The sequence below is a fragment of the Hevea brasiliensis genome, chromosome 13 (genome assembly GCF_030052815.1).
Source record: "Hevea brasiliensis isolate MT/VB/25A 57/8 chromosome 13, ASM3005281v1, whole genome shotgun sequence".
In the NCBI taxonomy this organism is placed as follows: domain Eukaryota; kingdom Viridiplantae; phylum Streptophyta; class Magnoliopsida; order Malpighiales; family Euphorbiaceae; genus Hevea; species Hevea brasiliensis.
In genome coordinates this window covers 91,386,056-91,406,499 of record NC_079505.1, presented here as the reverse complement: position 1 = coordinate 91,406,499, position 20,444 = coordinate 91,386,056, and the positions used below count along the sequence as shown (strand labels likewise).

Sequence of the window (20,444 nt, the reverse complement as noted above, 5' to 3'; positions counted from 1 at the left end):
AAAAAATTAGACTTAATTAACTTAGATATGAAAATAGATTAAGGATTAAGATGATTAATAGATTGATTAAAGAACCTAATGAGTTTCAGTTAATTTTAACTCTACAAAAGTAGAATTAAGTTAATTAAGGCACTCATTGTCTCACTCGAAAGAATATTTAAAGGATTTAAGAATTAATCTCCTTGAAATCCGTAATTTCAATGTGTTTGGATAACCAATTTAAAATCCCAAAATAACTTGAATATGAACCCCTAAACTCCAGAATTATTGTCTTATTATTGTTGATTGTTAGTTGATTTTGATTGATTAATGCTTTAATTCTTGTCTTATTTTATTTTGCTGGATCTATTTCCTACAATTTTAGTTAAATTTTCCACATAGATAATTTATTTGCTGAATTTACAAATATACCCTTCAATTCCTAATCTCTTTATTTAATTATTTTTTAGTTTAGATTTAGTTAAAACTAGTTTATTTCTATATCAAAAATTCAATCATTAACACAACTCTTCGAGAGAATGATATTTTATGTATACTACTTGTGCGACCCGTGCACTTGCGGTTGGGCCACATCAATCTAATAGAAATGTTAAAACTAATAATTTTCTATTCTTATTTTATTTAAAACTTAAAATTTAAAAGGAGAAATACTATTAGAAATTAACATGTTTTAACTAGGATCACTTCAAATGAAACTTTGACTACTGCCACTACTTGCAATGTCTCCAATGATAGTATTTTTATCAAGAAGAAAAAAAATTTCATTTCAACCATATTGAGACAGAAGATATTCCTAATTATGTTATTATTTTTTTACATGTGATGACAGGAGGTGACAAGAATATTTACCGAACAGAAATACAAATCAAATAGAGAAATCTTCCATATTTCCATCCAAAAGGTTGTCCACACTCCACAGCAACAACAGAATGGAAAATTTTGACTCAACTTTTTTTTGAAAAAAAAAAATCTCATGCGTATTGATTTATTCTTTATTATTAGAATAAATTTTAAATATAAATAATTTTTTTGTGGTTAGTTTTTCATTGCGTGTTTTAACGGCTGAGGAACCCAATAATCCTCTGTATAATATTGAGTCAATAGACACGACTACCATGGTCATAGATTTAAATGTCTGAGTCCACTACCACTAACAAGACAATGGAGCACAACGATCCACTCTTTTTCGTCAAGAATTCCACTTGTCCTGCCACGGTGTTTGATTTGTGCATCTTTTTGAATTTATCATTCTGTGAATATTAATCTTTTTGACCTTGGAATTTAATTATTTGAAAATCACTTCAGCGTAGACTCCATGAACATGAAATACGCGGGTTTTAGACTTTTAGACTCTTAAATTCCATTGTGTAGGCTTAAAAGTTGTATTCCTAATTAACAGCCTGAATTTGCATTGTTTTCCATTCTATCCGATACCAGAAACACTAATGAGTTCGTTTGTCGCCTCGTTGTGCCTCTGTATCTCTGCTATTCTTCTTCCTCTTGTATACTCTACTTCATCAGTTGCGTCAACTAATGGAGGAAATGAGACAGACCGAGTGGCCTTGCTCAAATTCAAGGCTAAAATAACCCATGATCCTTTTGGGGTCATGACCTCCTGGAATCATAGCGTCAACTTCTGTGAGTGGTATGGTGTTACATACGGTCGTCGCCACCAGAGGGTCACTCATTTGAACCTGCCGTATCTCAACCTTGTCGGTTCTATATCACCCCATATTGGCAACTTGAGCTTTCTAAGATATCTAAATATTGCAAATAATATCTTTAGCGGGGAAATCCCTTTGGAAATCCGCAGTTTATGCAGATTGAAATATTTATATCTGAGTTATAATTCCATCACTGGAAAAATTCCTGAGGATTTCAGCCCTCTGTTAGAGATCGAAATAATTTCTCTGGCCAGAAACAACCTATCAGGAGTTATTCCTCATCCTCTTGCTAATTTATCATCTCTTAAGGTACATGCTACTGCTACATCCCAAGATAATTAATTTGATTACAAATTAAGCTAATTGATGTTGAATTCTCTGCAGTATCTTTATTTGTCTAGGAACAATATAAGTCCAACTATTCCAAAGTGCTTTGGAAGCCTTAGAAATCCCTCCGTCTTGGATTTGGGAAAGAACAATCTACATGGTGGCATACCAGGAACATTCGTGGAGGGTAACAACTTGAGTCGACTTGACTTGAATGGCAATCAATTGGATGGGCCATTACCCAGATCTTTGATTAATTGTAGAAATTTAGTAATTTTGAACTTAGGGAACAACATGATAAATGGATCTTTTCCATACTGGCTGGAAAATCTTGCAGAGCTACGAGTTCTTGTTCTATGATGCAATACATTCTATGGTCCCATACCTACATCAAAAGCTCAATTTCCCTTCCCTGGCTTGTTAGTAATTGACCTCTCCCACAATGACTTTACAGGTCCTCTGCCAACCAGATACTTTCAGCATTTCCAAGCCATCATGAAGGAGAAAACTGTGGAATATTATGAGGTTTACGTGACAATCACAATCAAAGGGGTTGAATTTGAGGTGATCAAAGTCCTTGATATATTTGCAATGATTGATTTCTCAAATAATCAGTTTAGAGGAGAAATTCCTGAAAGTATTGGAGCGCTTCAACATCTTAAAGGGTTGAATTTTTCTCATAATCATCTAACAGGACATATACCTCAGGCTATTTGTCAAATCTTGAATGGTTAGACCTCTTCTCAAATAAGCTTTTTGGAGGCATTCCTAAGCAATTGGTAGATTTGACATTTCTTAAAGTTATAAATCTTTTATTCAATGAACTCAAAGGACCCGTTCCTCAAGGTAAGCAATTCAACACATTTGGAATAGTCATATGAAGGGAGCTTGGAGTTATGTGGATTTCCATTGCCAAAAGGTTGTACCAATGATATCGCACCGCCGTTGACCTTACCGGAAGGAGATTACTCTGCATATGTTATTTTTTAGTGGAACATTATACTTATGGGTTACGCAAGTGGATTGATAGCCGCAGTGGCTACGGGGTATATTGTGTTTCAAACTGGAAAGCCCCAATGGTTTGTGACAATGGTGGAAGCAAAACAACAGAAAATGAGAAAAATATCAATGAAGATTCGTGCTCCAAAGGGTCCAAGTATAATTTAATTATTATTAGGACGTATTTTGTTAAAATTTCGTTTGCTAAAGGCTAATCATGCAATGTCACCATTGGCTTATTTTACTAATCACAATGTCTTTTAATTTTTTTTATTCTTTCATATGTGTTTAATTTTTTGTGAATAAAGTATTTTTAAAAAAAATGAACATGAATTTAAATTTCAAATTAACAACACAAATTAAAAATTTTATTAATATTGTACACAAAATTAATTAATTGCAAAATCTCAATCATTTTACATTTCATATGAAAACTAACACTTTTTGTCTATGACTTCCTCAACTTAAAATGTCTAGTTCTGCCACTCTCATGTGTTTTGAAATTAATAACCACAACTTAAAAGGATCATAATGAAATGCATAATTAGATAAAAATAATATTTTATAATTGAAGTATTTATCAATTTTTTATATAGAATTAGAATAAGTTTTAAATATAATTTTTTTTATTATTAATTTTTAATTTTTTATTGCGCGTTTTAACTGCAAAGGAATCCAATAATTCTTTTTGTAATTTCTATATATAAAGTTATTGAGTCAATAGAGACGACTAGCATAGAATTAAATGTCTAAGTCCACCACCACCACCAACAAGACAATGAAGCACAAGGATCCACTCTTTTTCGTGAAGAATTCCACCTGTCCTGCCATGGTCTTTGATTTGTGCACCTTTGGAATTTTCCCATCATTTTGTAAATATTAATCCTTTTGACCTTGGAATTTAAGAATTCGGAAATCACTTCAGTTAGACCCGGTGGACACGAATACGCGGATTTTAGACTGTTAAATTCCATTATGTAGGCTTAAAAGTTTTATTCTTAATAATTTTATTCTTAATTAACAGACTAAACTTGCATAGTTTTCCATGAGTTCTTCAGTCTCTTTGCTGTGTTTCTGTATCCCTGCTGTTCTTCTTCTTGTATACTCTACTTCATCAGTTGCGTCAACCAATGGAGAAAATGAGACAGACCGAGTAGCCTTGCTTGGATTCAAGGCTAAAATAACTCATGATCCTCTTGGGATCATGGCCTCCTGGAATCGAAGTGTCCACTTCTGTGGGTGGTACGGTGTTACTTGCGGTCGTCGCCACCAGAGAGTCACTGAATTGAACCTGTCGTCTCTCAACCTTGTCGGTTCTATATCACCCCATATTGGCAACTTGAGCTTTCTAAGACATCTAAATCTTGCAAATAATATCTTTGGCGGAGAAATCCCTATGGAAATCTGCGGTTTACGCAGATTGGAACGTTTAATTCTGAGGAATATGTCCATCACCGGAAAAATTCCTCTTCCTCTTGCCAATTTATCTTCTCTTGAGGTACTCACTGCTGCTATATACATTCCAATAAAATTAATTTGATTGCAAATTAAGCTAATTGATGTTGAATTTATTTCAGTCCCTTCCTCAATATCGTTGATATCTCTTGTATCCAGGTTTTGGATTTAGGTGACAACTCTCTCCAAGGTCCACTTCAGGGAGTGCCACCTTCCATAAAGTTTTTCTCTATTGCAGGCAACAATATTTCTGGACAAGTACTTTCTTTTATTTGCGGTTCGAACAACCTTATTTTTCTCGACTTGTCTGAAAATAATTTCAGTGGAAAAATACCAAAATGTTTTGGAAACTTCAGCAGTGACTTATTAGTATTAAATCTGGGAATGAATCAGTTTCATGGTCCGCTTCAAGTACCGCCATGTTCCACAGAATATTTCTATATTGCAGACAACAATATTTCTGGAGAGATCCCTTCCTCAATATGCAATTTAAATTACCTGAAAGATCTTGACTTATCTAATAACAGTTTGACTGGAATGTTGCCAAAATGTCTTGCAAACTTTAGCAATCTTCGTTTTTTGGATTTGGCGATGAATCGGCTTCATGGTCCTCTTCAAGTACCTCCATCTTCCACACTATTTTTCTCCCTTGCATACAACAATTTTTCTGGAGAGATCCCTTCCTCGATTTGCAATTTAAATTACCTGCAATTTCTTCATTTGTCTTATAACAGTTTGAGTGGAATGTTACCGAAATGTATTGGGAACTTTAGCAATCTTCTCCTTTACTTGGACTTGGCCGCGAATCAGTTTCATGGTCCACTTCAAGTACCACCATCTTCCACAACATTTTTGTCCTTTGCAGACAACAATTTTTCAGGAGAGATTCCTTCCTCGATATGCAGGTTAAATTCTCTGCAGTATCTTTATTTGTTTAAAAACAATATAAGTGGAACTATTCCAAAATGTTTTGGAAACTTTAGAAATCTCTCTGTCTTGGATTTGGGGAACAATAATTTACATGGTAGCATACCAGCAACATGTGTGGAGGGTAACAGCTTGTCTCGTCTTGACTTGAATGGCAATCAATTGGAAGGGCCGTTACCAAGATCTTTGATTAATTGTAGCAATTTAGAAATTTTGAACTTAGGTAACAACAGGATAAACGGATCTTTTCCCTACTGGTTGGAAAATCTTGAAGAGCTACGAGTTCTTGTTCTACGACGCAACAGATTCTCTGGTCCCATACCTACCCCCAAAGCTCGATTTCCCTTCCCTGGCTTGTTAGTAATTGACCTCTCCCACAATGACTTCACAGGTCCTTTGCCAACCAGATACTTTCAGCAATTCCAAGCCATGATGAAAGAGAAAACTGGGGAATATTATGTGGTTCATGTGACAATCACAATCAAAGGGGTTGATTTTGATGTGATCAAAGTCCTTGATATATTTGCAATGATTGATTTGTCATATAATCAGTTCAGAGGAGAAATTTCTGAAAGTATTGGAGGGCTTTTACATCTAACAGGGCTAAATTTTTCTCATAACCATTTAACAGGACATATACCACAGGCAATGGGAAATTTGTCAAATCTTGAATGGTTAGACCTCTCCTCAAATAAGCTTGTTGGGAGCATTCCTGAGCAATTGGTAGATTTGACATTTCTTGAAGTTTTAAATCTTTCCTTCAATGAACTCACAGGACGAATTCCTCAAGGCAAGCAATTCAACACATTTGGAATCGAGTCATATAAAGGGAACTTGGGATTATGTGGATTTCCATTGTCAAAAGCCCGTGGCAATGATATCATTCCGGCGTTGCCATTGTCGGAAGGAGATCTCTCTGCAGATGTTATTTTTGAGTGGAACATCGTACTTATGGGTTACGCAAGTGGATTAGTAATCGGAGTGGCTATAGGGTATATTATGTTTCAAACTGGAAAGCCACAATGGTTTGTGACAAATGGTGGACGCTAAACGACTGAAAATAGGGAAAGGATCAATGAAAATTCGTCCTCCAAGAGGATCCAAATAGAATTTAATTGTTATTAGGAGCTGCCTTGTTAAAATTTGGCTGGTTAAGGGCTAATAATGCAATGTCACAGTCGTTAGGAGTATAGAGCAAGAGCATACGTAACCTTTAATTCATATTAATTTCCATGATATTTACATAAAGAAATGCAAATTGTAATAATTATTATGAAAGTGATTTGTTTTCTGAAAACAATATTTCTATTTAGGGAGTATCCATTTCCAGTTTTCATAACCTAATTTATTAAGATTTCAACTAATTTAATAAATAATTCATGAAGAATTAAAATACTTTTCAAGTAAACTTTTTATAAATAAAAAAATATTTAAATTTAATTTAAAATAGCTTTCCATATCAGTAACCTTAGCCTATATTATCTCTTATTTTTATTTTTAGATGAAAGAATAAAATAAAATAAAATAAAATAAAATTTCTTTGTTCATGTTTTAAAAAAATTGAATATTATAATTTTTCAAAAGTAATTTTTTTTTCTATTAATATGAATCATTTTATAGCCGTTAATTGGTGTTTAAAGTTCTCAGTTTGTACATATTTATATATAAAAAATTCATATGAACATGTTAATTTCTTTTATCAATGCGTAATTAATAATTATTTAATATTTATTTAAATATTTAAATTTTCATTGATTTAATGTTTATATGAAAAATGTTTTTCTAAAGGATTATTCTAAAAATTATTTGCTCATGAATAATTAAATATTTATTAATATTAAAAGTTTATTATATGTAAAATAATGAGTGAATAATACATAACTCGACAAAAGTGTACTATTTCCATTTTTCTTGATAAGAATTATCATTTTATTTTTTTTTATAAGTTATTTAACAATAATTGATATATTTTAAAAGAAAAAAAAACAATGATTGATAATAATAATTTAAATAAAAAGTGTTAATTTATTTTAAGAATTATTATTTTATTAAGAATAAATGTGTAAAATTCTTTTTTTTAATATCGATTATAAACTTTTTTTTAAAAATCTTTTCAATAATTTACTTTCTTTTAAATTTAAGTAAAAAATATAAATATAAAACTAATTTTAAATAAAATTACCGCGTTTATTTAATTTAATTGAAATCATTTCAATAATTTAATAATATTAAATTCAACTGTAATATTGTGATGTCTATAATTTAAATCATAGTTAATAGTAACAATAATACCAAAGAGTGTATTTATTAGCATTATGCAAAATAGAACAGGCAAAATATCGTAAATGGTAAAAACATGAGGGACTTTACAGCAAAAAGAAAAGGAAAGGTTCTGGAACTCTCTGCGCGACTCTGCTCCCAGTGCCTCCATTCACCTATGTAATTATAAGGTCAAGCTAGTTCGTAATTTAGCGCCTACTTCTCGTTTCTGTAGCGGTTTCGCAGTTTTCACTCAGCGAGTCAACCGAGTCCAGGACAAGCCAATCGTCATGGCGATAATTTCTGAGTATCAGGAGGATGGAAAGGAGACCAACCCAAAGCCGAATCCGTCATCGTCGTCTTCATCTAAAACGTTGTCGTTTAACGCGACGTTCGATCCGAGGAATCCTATAGGGATTGTGGAGAGGCTGTTCGATTTTCTGGTGAATGAAACCGAATTTATGGCTGAAGACACAGCGGAGAAGCAGATCGTGGCTGTGGTGATGGCAGCTAAGAATAAGGTTAAGAAGAAGATGGCGGAGGAGAGAGAAAGGGAAGCTGCTCTCACGGGTAATGAGAGCAAGACGCTGAAGGAGGAGAATAAGGCCGAGGTCAAAGAAGAGAAGAAGGTTGAGCTCGAAAAGGAGATAAAGACCAAAGTCAAGGAGGAGCCAATGGAGATCGAGGAGGAAAGTGGCGGCAGAGGTATGAATTTATTCTGACTTTGTATCTTTTTTTTTTTTATTTTATGTTTGTTGATAACTTTTATTTGTATGGTTAGAGAAATTGCATAGCGTAAAGTGTAAATTTTCATGCTTACCCGTTTAATGGCGGAGAATAGACGATGGCATGGTTTTTCCCCCCTATCCTTTACTTGTTAGTGGCGAGAACGTTGAGAAGTTTGCTTTGCTATGTGATTATTATTTGTATTGTGAGTTCTTCGGACCTGGAATGATTTAAAACTTTAGGATTATGCCACATTTCAGTCTTGGCTAATTTTACTCTGCTATTGTTCAATACTTTTTCTGTAGAATTTAGACGACAATGGCAATAGAAAAGGAAAGAAAGGACGGGAAGCCTGAAATCACGTACAAATTTTGTAATTCTGGTATTTGGACAAGAAGGGTGATTGGATAAAATACATAGTATTTGATGCGGGTATATAATGCATGTGAAGAATAAGATGCAGCCATTGGCATCTTTTCCTTTTGCCTGTGACTTTCTCAAGTGTCGACTATTGTTTGTTGTTGATGATGTGGGAAGAGAAAGGGTGGATATAATTTTGGGCCTCGAGAGTGTGAAGTAAATAAAATGTTGAGACCCTTGAATGTTTGTGAAAGAATTAGGCAAATTCACCTTTATTAGATTCAATCCTTATTAGGTGTGCCTCTCTAGGCCAAGCTTCTATATGTTACTTGTTTGTATTGATTAGCAAGTGTATGTTATTAGAACTCTTTTCCTTTCAATCTGCTCTAGATGTAAATTTTTCTAATACCTCTGGTTACAAATCTTATTTTTAGTATAATACATCTGAAATGCTGTCTTTTTCTTAAAAGTTAAGATTGTGGGATTTGTTGCTGACATTGGAAGTTACTTTTTTTGGTTGCTCAAAGATGGAACCTCATATTGTGTTTTTGAAACTGGTTATAGTTTGAACAAAGCTTTAAGATTAATACAATGAGAACTGAGACCATATGACATGATGGCACATTTGAAATTATTATGGTCAATGACAGTGTAAGGTTTCTTTTGAAATAACAGGTATTTGATAGATTAAGCAAAGGTTTAACTTGTTTCCTTAGTACATAGCTTCTTGCATTCTATATAAATTCATATTGCACCCTAGTAATCTTTTCACATTTATTAAAATCTTATAGTTCTGTGCAAGTTCCATGCAAGTATCAGAGTTTTGCATGTTGCCATTATCTATTAAAGCAATCATATCCACCTACCTTGCTTCAGTTCTCATCCATTATTCATCAAATTAATTGGTTGTCAAGTTACCTATTCTGTTCCTATAGAGGATAGATATTTCAATATATAATGTACTTACTTTTTTCTGTTGCATCTGTTTCTCAAATATTATGGACAGTTCCAAACAAAGGTAATGGCCTTGATCTGGAGAAATATTCATGGACACAGACCCTACAAGAGGTTAATGTACTTGTTCCTGTTCCTTCTGGTACTAAATCAAGGTTTGTTGTATGTGACATAAAGAAAAACCATCTGAAAGTTGGACTAAAGGGTCAGCCTTCAATAATTGAAGTAAGTTTGAAAGTATACTTGTTTTTGTGCTGAAATCAGTATCTTTTTGTTTGATTGGATCATTCTCCCTTGATTGTGTCTTCAATTACTTGCAGGGAGAGCTTTACAAGCCTATCAGGGTTGACGATTGCTATTGGAGCATAGGTATGTTAAGCATTACGCGCATTAGAAATGCACCAACTATATTTAATTCTCTCTGCCATAATATGAATGGAAATATTTGTATGGATTTAAGCAATCATGTTTAACCTTTAGCAATGGCATCAAAGTCAACTATCTGAATGTTCTGTGTGATTTCTGGATAGATCTTTTGTCCTTATTATGTACTAATTTCTTTGCTGTTTCCAGAGGACCAGAATACCATCTCAATCCTTTTGACCAAGCATGACCAAATGGAATGGTGGAAATGCTTAGTGAAGGGAGATCCTGAAATTAATACTCAGAAAGTTGAACCTGAAAATAGCAAACTAGCTGACCTGGATCCTGAAACACGGCAGACTGTTGAAAAGATGATGGTAAAATTTGATGCTTTTTACATATTTCTTTTGTTGATATTGTTTCCCATCTTTTATCAATTGGGATTTTCTGCCAGATGGAAGGTCTTAATTGATGTAGCAGTTGGTTGTGTTTTTTGATTAGCTTGGACTGTTATTGCGGTAATCTCTATCCTGTTTTAATGATTCCTGAGGATTTTGTTTCCCCTACTGTAACAGTTTGATCAGCGACAGAAATCAATGGGTCTCCCAACCAGTGATGAGATGCAGAAGCAGGAGATGCTCAAAAAGTTCATGGCTCAGGTAAAATCATGAGGCACTGGACTCTGAGGCAACTTACCCCTCTTCTACTAAGAAATAGGTCTCTAGTTATTAAATTTTCTAATTTGATAATCTGATATGAATGTTTTTGATGTTGCAGCATCCAGAGTTGGATTTCTCGAAGGCCAAGATATCATAAGATTGGAATGTTTAATTTGGCGGCAGAGGGTTAGTCTAGATGGCTGGGGCCTCTCCTTATCCAGTGGGTTTTCTTTTTGTTGGGCTTGGAATGGGTAACTCTAAGGTTTGGATTGGTTGAACTCTGTTAACAGTTTTGGAGTTGAAAATTTTTAAATAGACGTGTGATTTGCGGTCCCAAATTTAAATATAGCTTTTGTGGTGCTAACTCCTTCATGTTATACTGCTTCGTTTGGCCTAAAATAATAGGGCTTTTTTACAAACAAGTGGATTTTAAAATAAAATTCACACACAATAGGTTGGCTTATAAAATTTTTATCAAAGGGGGTGTTTTTCTGCCAGTAGGACAAGAAACAATTTGGACAAGAAGCAATTTGGACGTGGACAGTTTGGATTCACGCAAGCAGGGTGCTACTCTAAGTATCGATCAAGTTGTTTTTTGGTTTTTTTGTCTGTGTTATGTATCTGATAAAAAAACATCCCTTTTGGTAAATATTTTGTAAATCACTTCTTTGCGTGTTTATTTTTTTATTCCCCCTCCTGTAGTGGTTATAATCGGGTTTCTTTGTTGTAGTTACTTACCTTGTGGTGTTGAAAGTTTATATCTCATATTCCCTTGTAATCTGGTTCTTTTTTTTTTTTTTTGGCGGGGGGGTGGGGGGGTGGAGGGTGGTGGTGGTAATTTTAAAGCAAGAATTCTGTGAGGCCATGTGATTATAACCAGGAAAGATTTAATACAAACCTATAGAAACCTTGCAGCGATGAGATTACTTGTTGCAGAACCTAATAAAGGTGGCATAGTTTGGAGAATTAGCAGATGAAAAGACTGGTAGTTCTCGATCGAGTTGCCAACTGGTGAGGTGGTGTTTTTGGGTTGAAGATGTTTTAATTTTAGATGCCTGGTGCAGCCCTGAGAAAACAAAATTTGGAAAAAGTTTTGTGGTTGGCAAAAATGTCCGCTCCAAACGATAGCGTTTCGTGTGCCAACAATTTAAAAAAAAAAAAAAATCCCTATTATCATCCCGCTGTCCTCGTCCTTACTGAGAAAGACTTAAATCTCTTTCTTGATCATAATTTTGTCCAGTTTGGGCTCAAAACCGGATTCATATGGATCTTAAATAGATAGGCTAATCTGATTTCAGGTAAATTGGATTTTTTTTTTTATTAAATTTGATCAAAATAAAAAAAATTAAATTTAAATCAAATCCGAATAGAGAAATTCAATAACCCAATTTTGATTTTCTCGAATTAATGAATTTAAATTGATATGGGCCCAACCAACAAACAAGCTTTAGTTCTTTGTATATAAGATTTCGTTCTGTTGATATTATAACAAAATAAAATAATATAATAAAATGTGAAAACTTACACAAACAATAATAATAAGTTTGATGACCCGATTATTAAAATGATCCAATTAATATACTTGATCGCATAATTGAAAATATGCAAGTGTTCGGTCCGACCACAACTTAACCCCACCCAACTGGTTGTTATCAGATGTCACCCCAAAAAAATTGGTGCACAGGTGCCGTCCATGCACATATCGTAAAGGCATTTGAAAATTTGTCTGGACATGGGCATTATGGACCCTTTTGGTGTTGCCATGGAGGGTGATGTCCCCTGGTGGGCTCCTACCAATCCCCTATCATGAAGCGACAAAACCTGGTTATATGAGAGAACAATCCACTTGAAAGCCCATTTCATTACATTACCCTACATGAGCCTGCCAACGATGTCGATTGATCTTCTCACATGCCCTTTTCCATTAAAAGGTTAATGGACTAACTTGGGAGCCCCACCTTAATTGTCCTATTATGGGGTAGGTCCTTGTGCTTAATTAATGGCTTTGATTTCATTCCACAATCTGAGCTTTCTCTAAAGCTTGTGACTGAATGGGGCGCCATCCAATCTCTGTAGTTTTCTGATATAACCCATTTGTGGTCGATCTAATTTTATCTGAAAATCATTCTATATTCACACCATATCTGTTGTGAATTCTTCCTATCCTCATCTCCAACTCCAGTTTTCTAGAGATTAAGAGTGATGTTCTGTGAAAAGTAATGATTTTCAATGTTATCGTCTTCAGAACATCTTTCAGTACTACTGCAAAACAGATGTTTTGCATATTAATTATTATCCAATTAATTAAATATTAATCTTCTTAAATGGGTGTCTTTAGTTTGCAATAATAAGCATATTCATCAAGCAACAGTACAGGAATTGATGGAGAGAAATCAAATCATGTACAAGATGATGATCTCTTTTACATCATTTTCAAGTCCCTGTCCTTGGAGAAATTAATGAAGAATTGCAAATGGGCAAAACACTTGAACATCCAACTTCTTATTTGAAGATGTTTAATGCTTCTATAAGTGGAATTAGGCAGCTATAGATTTCTTAATTAATTGCTTAGTTCAGAAAGCTATTCAGCTTAAATTATTTTATTTTTGAAAATGACATTTTCTTTTGCATCTTCCAGAAACATATAATTTAGTGTCACAGAACAATCAACATACTGTTTCTGGAACCTAGCTCTATGTCTCGGTTCCGACATTGTCAAGTGCTATTACCAAGTCTGCTGAATTCTAGAACTCGCTTGCTTCTTCATCCATACATTGTCAACTTCTGGTGATGGTATTCAACATGTGCAACCACTCATAATTCATCTTCCCATGACAATTATTGATTCTCTAATTTCATTCGTTTTGAATAATAATAATTTAGAAAGTGATGCTAAACGACACCATGTGAATCATTTTCATAGAGATCCAAGTTGCTGAATGATGAAGTTTCATAACCTTATATGACGGAAGGTCCGGTAGAGAGAGAACAACTATGACATGAAGATGCAAATTCTGGGTATGCAAAGCCAAAACAAAGGCCTTTAATGGCAGTAAAGTAATGCAATATTTTACAAATTTTCAATGCATTAATTTGTGTGTGTATAACGTGTCAAAATCATGGTGTCAGTTCATTACAACATGCTAATTTAGACATTCCAACGTTGCATGGCAGCCCACCTGCCTTCTTCTTTTCTTACATTTTCAACTGCAGATAGATCCCAAACTCCTCTGCATATCGTTCAGCTCCGCTTCCGCTCAAACCCTGTTTGGAAGAAGATAAAAATAGCTTAAATTAAAAATAAAAAAGGCTTGACTAGTGATTCAGACTGAATAATTCTTTATTTTGTTTGATACGATAAATTCAATAAAAAAGTACAAAAAAAATCGACCTCTTTCGTTTGGATGGAGCATGCAGTGGTAAAACAATGGAAGAAATGTCCTTTCAATTTTCATGGATTGATTGGCATTAGTCTTAATAGGCTAGCTAGGCAGACAACCATATGTGAATTTTAATTTATTATCCCATCATATGCATAGTATTTCATCATTTTCATTTCATTATTTAGTTTCTCACCCTTTCGGCTAACAAATTAAAGTTATTTATTATTGTGGCAGACTGTGACGTTAATCTTAATCTATATATTTTTTTATTCAAGTGTAATTCATAATGATAAGTCTAATTGGATTACAACTATCTAATTTTTTTTATACAATCTTAAAGGATAAAAGATAGATTTCTCAAACCAGTTCAACTTCATTGAAAAATATTTTATAATTAATTTTCTTAAATATATCAATGAAATATGAGGAGTCAAATAGAGAATTTATATGCTATAACTTATTAAAGAATACCATTGATCATAATAACAACAAGAAATATTATTTAATTTGATCCCTATACTTTTGGGCATATTCAATTTAGCTTAATTTTTAATTTTGAGCTAAATTAGTTCTTGAAATTTTTGTTAGAGGGTTGGGTTATTTTGAGGTTTTTTTTTTAAGAAAGAAACATATTATTTTTATATTTTTATTTCATTAAAAAATATAGTCTCTTATAATTAAATAAATTTATAAAATTCAAATCCAAATTTATTATAATTGTAATCAATTAAAATTAAATAGTATAAATATATTATATTTATATTTTCCTATAACTAATTAAAATTCAAAAATTATAATCAAAGATAATTAAATAAAATTAAAATATAAACAAATATTGTTTTATATTTTCATATATTTAATTAAAATTTTTCATTTTAATTAAATATAATTACAATTAACTAAATTTGAAAATGTACAAAAATATTAGTTTTCATACTTTCATATAATTTGCTAAAATTAAGTAATAATATTTTCATAATTTCATATAATTAACTAAAATGAAATATAAAAATATTTTTTATATTTTCATATAATTAACTGAATAAAAAAATGAAAATAAGTATAATTATAATTAATTTAATTTCTATAAATTCTTATTGTACCAGAGAAAAGAAGAAGACAAAATTGTGCTAATTTTAGCATTGACCATGTGTGAAGCAAACCAAAAAACATTTGTCCAAACGTGATAGGTCATATCATAAAACTTTGTCGCTCCACTAAGCCATTTACACTTCATTGGCCAATGAATCCATCACCCTTCCCATTTTTGAAAGAGATAGCCAATGTGGACAAATTCTTAATGGTTTGCACCCTATATATTTATATATATTTTATATCATCTAATAATAAAAAATACTTTTAAAATTATAATATCAATTAAAATCATTAAATGACATTTAAAATTGAAATTAAATGACAAATTAATTCTTTAAAATTATAATTGTTAGTATAAATAAATTAGGATTTCTGTAATTTTTCTTTTATAGAAATGGAAAAAATATAGTAAAAAAAAATACAACCCAATAAATTATATTTTTGTATAAATAAAATTAACTTATATAAAAAAAATAATATAAAAATATTATTGATAGAATATATAGATTAATTAATAAGTAGATTACATATTTCATTGTTCTGACTTTATAATCTATTTATGAGTTCATAAATAACTTCTAAGTTTAAGACCCTATTGAAGGAAGGATTTGCATATCATAGAGTATTTTTCTCTAAAATAATAACATATTTTAACAATAAAAATTCATAAAAATTTCTTTAAATGAGAAGAAAAACTACAAAAGCTTAAGATCTATTATCAATAATAAATTTAAAAATTTACTAACTCAAATTTTAATAAGAGAAATAAAATAAAATAAAATATTCACCACTAACCACACAAAATGGAGAAATCTAATAAAGAGAAAGAGTAAATATGAGAAATTTTGTGAATCTTGAAAAAGAGTGGGAAATGGGTTGTACTTGGACAGGAGTGGAATGTTACTTTTGTCAATGTCAACTAGTAAAATTAGGAGGCAGCCAGCTACTCTCATAACACATCATTTCAATTTTTATTTTTTTAACAAGCAGAAGAATCCAAAAAGTGCCCTTCAAGAATGGGCCATGGCAATGAAGGTGACTATAGGTCCCATAAATCAAAAGCGCTGTCCAATTGCAATTCCTCCATAAAAGACAAACCCACAATGTGACAATCCTCTACAACTGTGTTATCTTTCATCCCAATCACTTTCAATTTCCCATTTTCCAATTTAAATCAAATTTCCTAATTTTACCCTTTTTTTTATTTTTAAAATATTTATTTTATTATTATTTAAAATTAGAAAAAAAAAATATATATATATATATATATATATATATATATATGGAGAAAAGAAGAGGAATTTTGGATGGAGTAAAGGGCGAATGGGAAGTAGAAAAAGTCATTGGATGAAAAGCTTGCAAGAAAATGACTTGATTCACTTGACATTTTCTGTATCCAATTAGTAATTTAAACAAGACAACTAAATTAGTAATTAACAACAAAATGGAGGGTTTTTCTGAAATTCAGGGAATCAGCCGACAAATTGTCGTTTCTGCTGCAGTGAAGCCGTTGCAAACAAAGATCAATGAAATTGTTAAAGCCACTTTGATTATCATTATTTCTTCCTTAATAAAAATAATTTAATCCCAAAAATTTTATAAAATATATAAATTTTTCTATGTATTTTTAAATTCACTTATTTAATATTTGAGATTTTAATAAACTTATAGAATAATTCTTAATTTGTTTTAAATTTTTTTTTATTTAAAGAAAAAAAAGAAAACAAATAAAAATAAAAATATCCTCCTGCCACTAATAAGGCAACTTATGCTAAAATAGAAACATTACCCACCCACCAATATGGCAATGCACTAAGCAACTACGGCTGGCACATGCTGGATGGACATGCCACCACGTGTAATTGCATTATAGGATGAAACTGGGTTTCCATGACATCGACGTCTATGAACTTAGTGGAGTTTCCTTTATGCTAATTTTTCTCTTTTTCCCAATGTGGGGATTTTAAGGTTTATCTGTACTGGCCGATCTGCCATCTAAAGATTAAACAATATATTGAAAGTACTAAATTTTAAATATAAATTTTTTATTTTTTATATATTAATAAAGAGTAAATTTTATAATTTTGTATAAAAAATATATATATATATTTTAAAAGTACATAATAATTTTTTTATTTATTAAATATTATTTAAAAATATAATTAAAAACTATTTCTTTTTCTTTTTTATTTTAGGGCATTTTGGGTTGAAATTCTTTTGCATTTTTTTAATTTTTTACTTTACAGCCCAAACTCCATATTCCTCCCATGAATTTTGTTCTAACTAGAAAGCTATTTGACCTCAATAATAATTATACTGCACTTATGAAAAAGGATGTCCCAAAGTGGGACTTCAATATTTGCTTTTTTGCTTTCACATTCATCTCTTTCTTCAAGTCTTTAAAACTCAATAGTATTCATACAATATTTTATTAAAAAGAAAAAGAAAAAAAAAATATTTTGATACAGTATTTTTCATACTTCTTCTTGGATGACTGGGCTTAACATTTTGAGAAGTATGCCAGCTAGTTGGATGTTTCCATGTCATTGCTTCTACAACACTTATTCTTTGCTTTATGCTTTGAGTTAGGGAAAGTTACAAAAGTTAATAATAATAATAATAATAATAAATAAAATTGCATTGTGGAGGAATAGCCATCACCACATTGAAAGAGAATTTGAATAATTTGGACAAATTGGGAGACAGAATCTATTTCTATCTCCTTCTCTGTTTTGTTTCTTTTACAGCTAATATTTTATTTTAATTTATTTTTCTTATTTTTTTTTCAATAAAAACATATTAAAGAATATTTTTTATTTATGTCTTACCCCTCCCATTGCCATTTTTTTGCAGAATCTTTAAAGAAGTGTAGCTGTAGATCTAGTCATGTTCCTATTTAAAATTGTAATCAAATCAATTTAATTTAAAATAAAAATTATATTAGAATTAACTTAATAAAAATTAATCTCAAAAATATATATTATTAATGATTAAAAATTGTATATATTATAAATCATCTAGATTGTAGAAGGTTATTATTCTTTTATTTTGGATTACTACAAAAATTTTATATAATACCGTCCTTTCGAAAATTTGTTATCTCTGTACTCAATTATGGAGAAATAAATAGAAGATGCTTACATGTAGTTGAAGATCAAAATTCTCCAATCAAAAGGAATTGAGAATTTACGATTAAATACGGTAATAAATAAATAAATAAAATTTATTAAGAAAATAAAACAGAATTCTAATAATTCAAATACATTCTAAAACAGACATTGGACATAGATTTAAGAATTTATTAAAAAAATTTTAAAAATCAATTTAAGAAATTTATTGATAGTCGTTTAAATGTAAAATTCGAGAAGAAAAAAAAGAAAAAGAAAAAGAAATAAATTTATAGAGAAAAGGAAGAGCTCCTCACTCAAGAGACTGATGATAATGGTTAGGATGTATACTATCCAATATTTCAATTTCACTGGTTCTATAGAATCAGTAGGATCAGTCAATGCTCTGTTAAGTTAGAGCCCAGAAGGTTGATGAGAAGTCACTTTCATTTCGCTGCATTCAACATGCATACCCCATAATTTATGCAGAATAATGAGAAGGATATTTAAAAAAAAAAATAAAAAAATTATGTAGAGAAGAGCAGTTCTTGATCAATTAGGATTATATTATTTTTCATCAATTTTGTCTTTTTTTGTTAAGAAATTCCAACGTTTAATTATAACACCAAGGATATATTACTATATTGGATTTTGAAATCTTATTCAAATAATAATAATTATTATTGGTTAAATTAAGTAGCTAGTGGAGTATGAGACACTACCAGAAGAAGGAACTTTTGTCAAGTTTAGTGGGTAATAATAATATTACGAAAATATAAAATTATTTTTAATATTATTTTGTTTAAATAATATTTTTAATAATAATATTAAACAGACTCTTATTTTATGATATCTCCTGATCATATCATTAGATTAATATTCGATAATTATTTGTTTATATTAAAAATGACAACAAGAATAAAGATTAGCAAGCTAATTTATGGGAAATAAAAATATTCTTTTACTCATATAAATTTTTAACTAGTGAAAAGTTTGAAATATATTTATTTATTTGAAGCATTAAGATTTAGTATATGCTGGATGAACTATCCAAACTTGTTGATGGGTAGGATCAAAGTTGACTTTTGGTTACTTTTGGCTGATTGAGGGAATCGAAAGTTGACTTGATAGATTCCATAAGGTGAAAACCTATGTGCTAGCCTAGCCTAGAGAATTATGCTACATGTTTTCATCATTTTAATTTTATGAGATTCAACCACAATTTTTGGATGCCCTCACTGTAATTATAAAGTTACATCTATTATAAATTTAGGTTCATATGAAATTATGTATAATAACTGTTAAATTTGATATAATTAATTAAAAAAATATAATATATAAATTTAAATATAAAAATTTAATTTAATATTTAATAATATTATTCTCACATGAGTTTAAATTTTTTATAGTCACATTTATCACACAAAAAAAATAATTTTAGAATTTCAATACTAATATTTATTAAGGCTAATCAATGTGAATTAATTATGACTATCAATTCACTAAATTTGCATGTAATGATATACTATTATTTTAAAAAAAATTAATTATTTTAATTTAATTCAATAATTAAATATATAACATCCATCACTCACTTTCATGTCCCCATTAAAGTTCTTAACTTTCGAGCTAGGGTGTGTGTAGGGTTGGGCTGGCTCCTTCAAAAGTCTAAAAAGTAATAACCCCTTGAGGCTTGAGAACAGACCTACAAGGCTAGATAATGAAATAATATAAAAAAAAAAAATTAAAGAATTATTTAATTGACTAGTGAGGTGAGTGATGATCACTGTCCAGCCCACAAACACACAGGTAAAGCTTGGTGCATTTAACCTTTTTCAAATTGCAAGATGATAATAATAATAAAATAAACTATTTTAATATTAAAAATGAATATATAAAAATCTAAGATGAAAAATATAAATTTAGAAAAAGGAAAAAAATAAAGTGGCTGATAGTAGTAGGCGTGGGGACAGTGTATGGTATCATTGTGTCCTTTTACACATTGTCCTTATTATAGGCCTAACATATTACATCATCTCCATTACTTTTTCAAAAAGAAAATAATTAGAACCTCTGATTATTATATATATATATATATATATATATATATATATATATATAAATTCTCTTTCCCCTTAAGCCCTAAATCAAAGCCAAAGACTAAAA

At 30.8% G+C, this 20,444-nt stretch overlaps 3 protein-coding genes across 3 annotated transcripts; all 3 read left to right on the top strand.

The window, feature by feature from the left end:
- The first annotated feature begins 1,445 nt into the window (after positions 1-1,445).
- Positions 1,446-2,726, top strand: LOC131172243 (LRR receptor-like serine/threonine-protein kinase EFR). The gene is made up of 3 exons (XM_058133201.1): positions 1,446-1,973; positions 2,049-2,178; positions 2,446-2,726. Exons 1-3 carry the CDS (start codon positions 1,446-1,448, stop codon positions 2,724-2,726), a joined length of 939 nt encoding a protein of 312 aa, XP_057989184.1.
- A 1,291-nt stretch (positions 2,727-4,017) lies between these two features.
- Positions 4,018-6,564, top strand: LOC110660606 (receptor-like protein 9DC3). The gene is made up of 2 exons (XM_058132931.1): positions 4,018-4,488; positions 4,605-6,564. The coding sequence occupies exons 1-2, from the start codon at positions 4,036-4,038 to the stop codon at positions 6,420-6,422; spliced, it is 2,271 nt and encodes a 756-aa protein (XP_057988914.1). The 5' UTR covers positions 4,018-4,035; the 3' UTR covers positions 6,423-6,564.
- A 1,217-nt stretch (positions 6,565-7,781) lies between these two features.
- Positions 7,782-11,031, top strand: LOC131171992 (protein BOBBER 1-like). The gene is made up of 6 exons (XM_058132930.1): positions 7,782-8,336; positions 9,724-9,896; positions 9,992-10,040; positions 10,245-10,411; positions 10,610-10,693; positions 10,812-11,031. Exons 1-6 carry the CDS (start codon positions 7,922-7,924, stop codon positions 10,848-10,850), a joined length of 927 nt encoding a protein of 308 aa, XP_057988913.1. The 5' UTR covers positions 7,782-7,921; the 3' UTR covers positions 10,851-11,031.
- Positions 11,032-20,444: the final 9,413 nt, after the last annotated feature.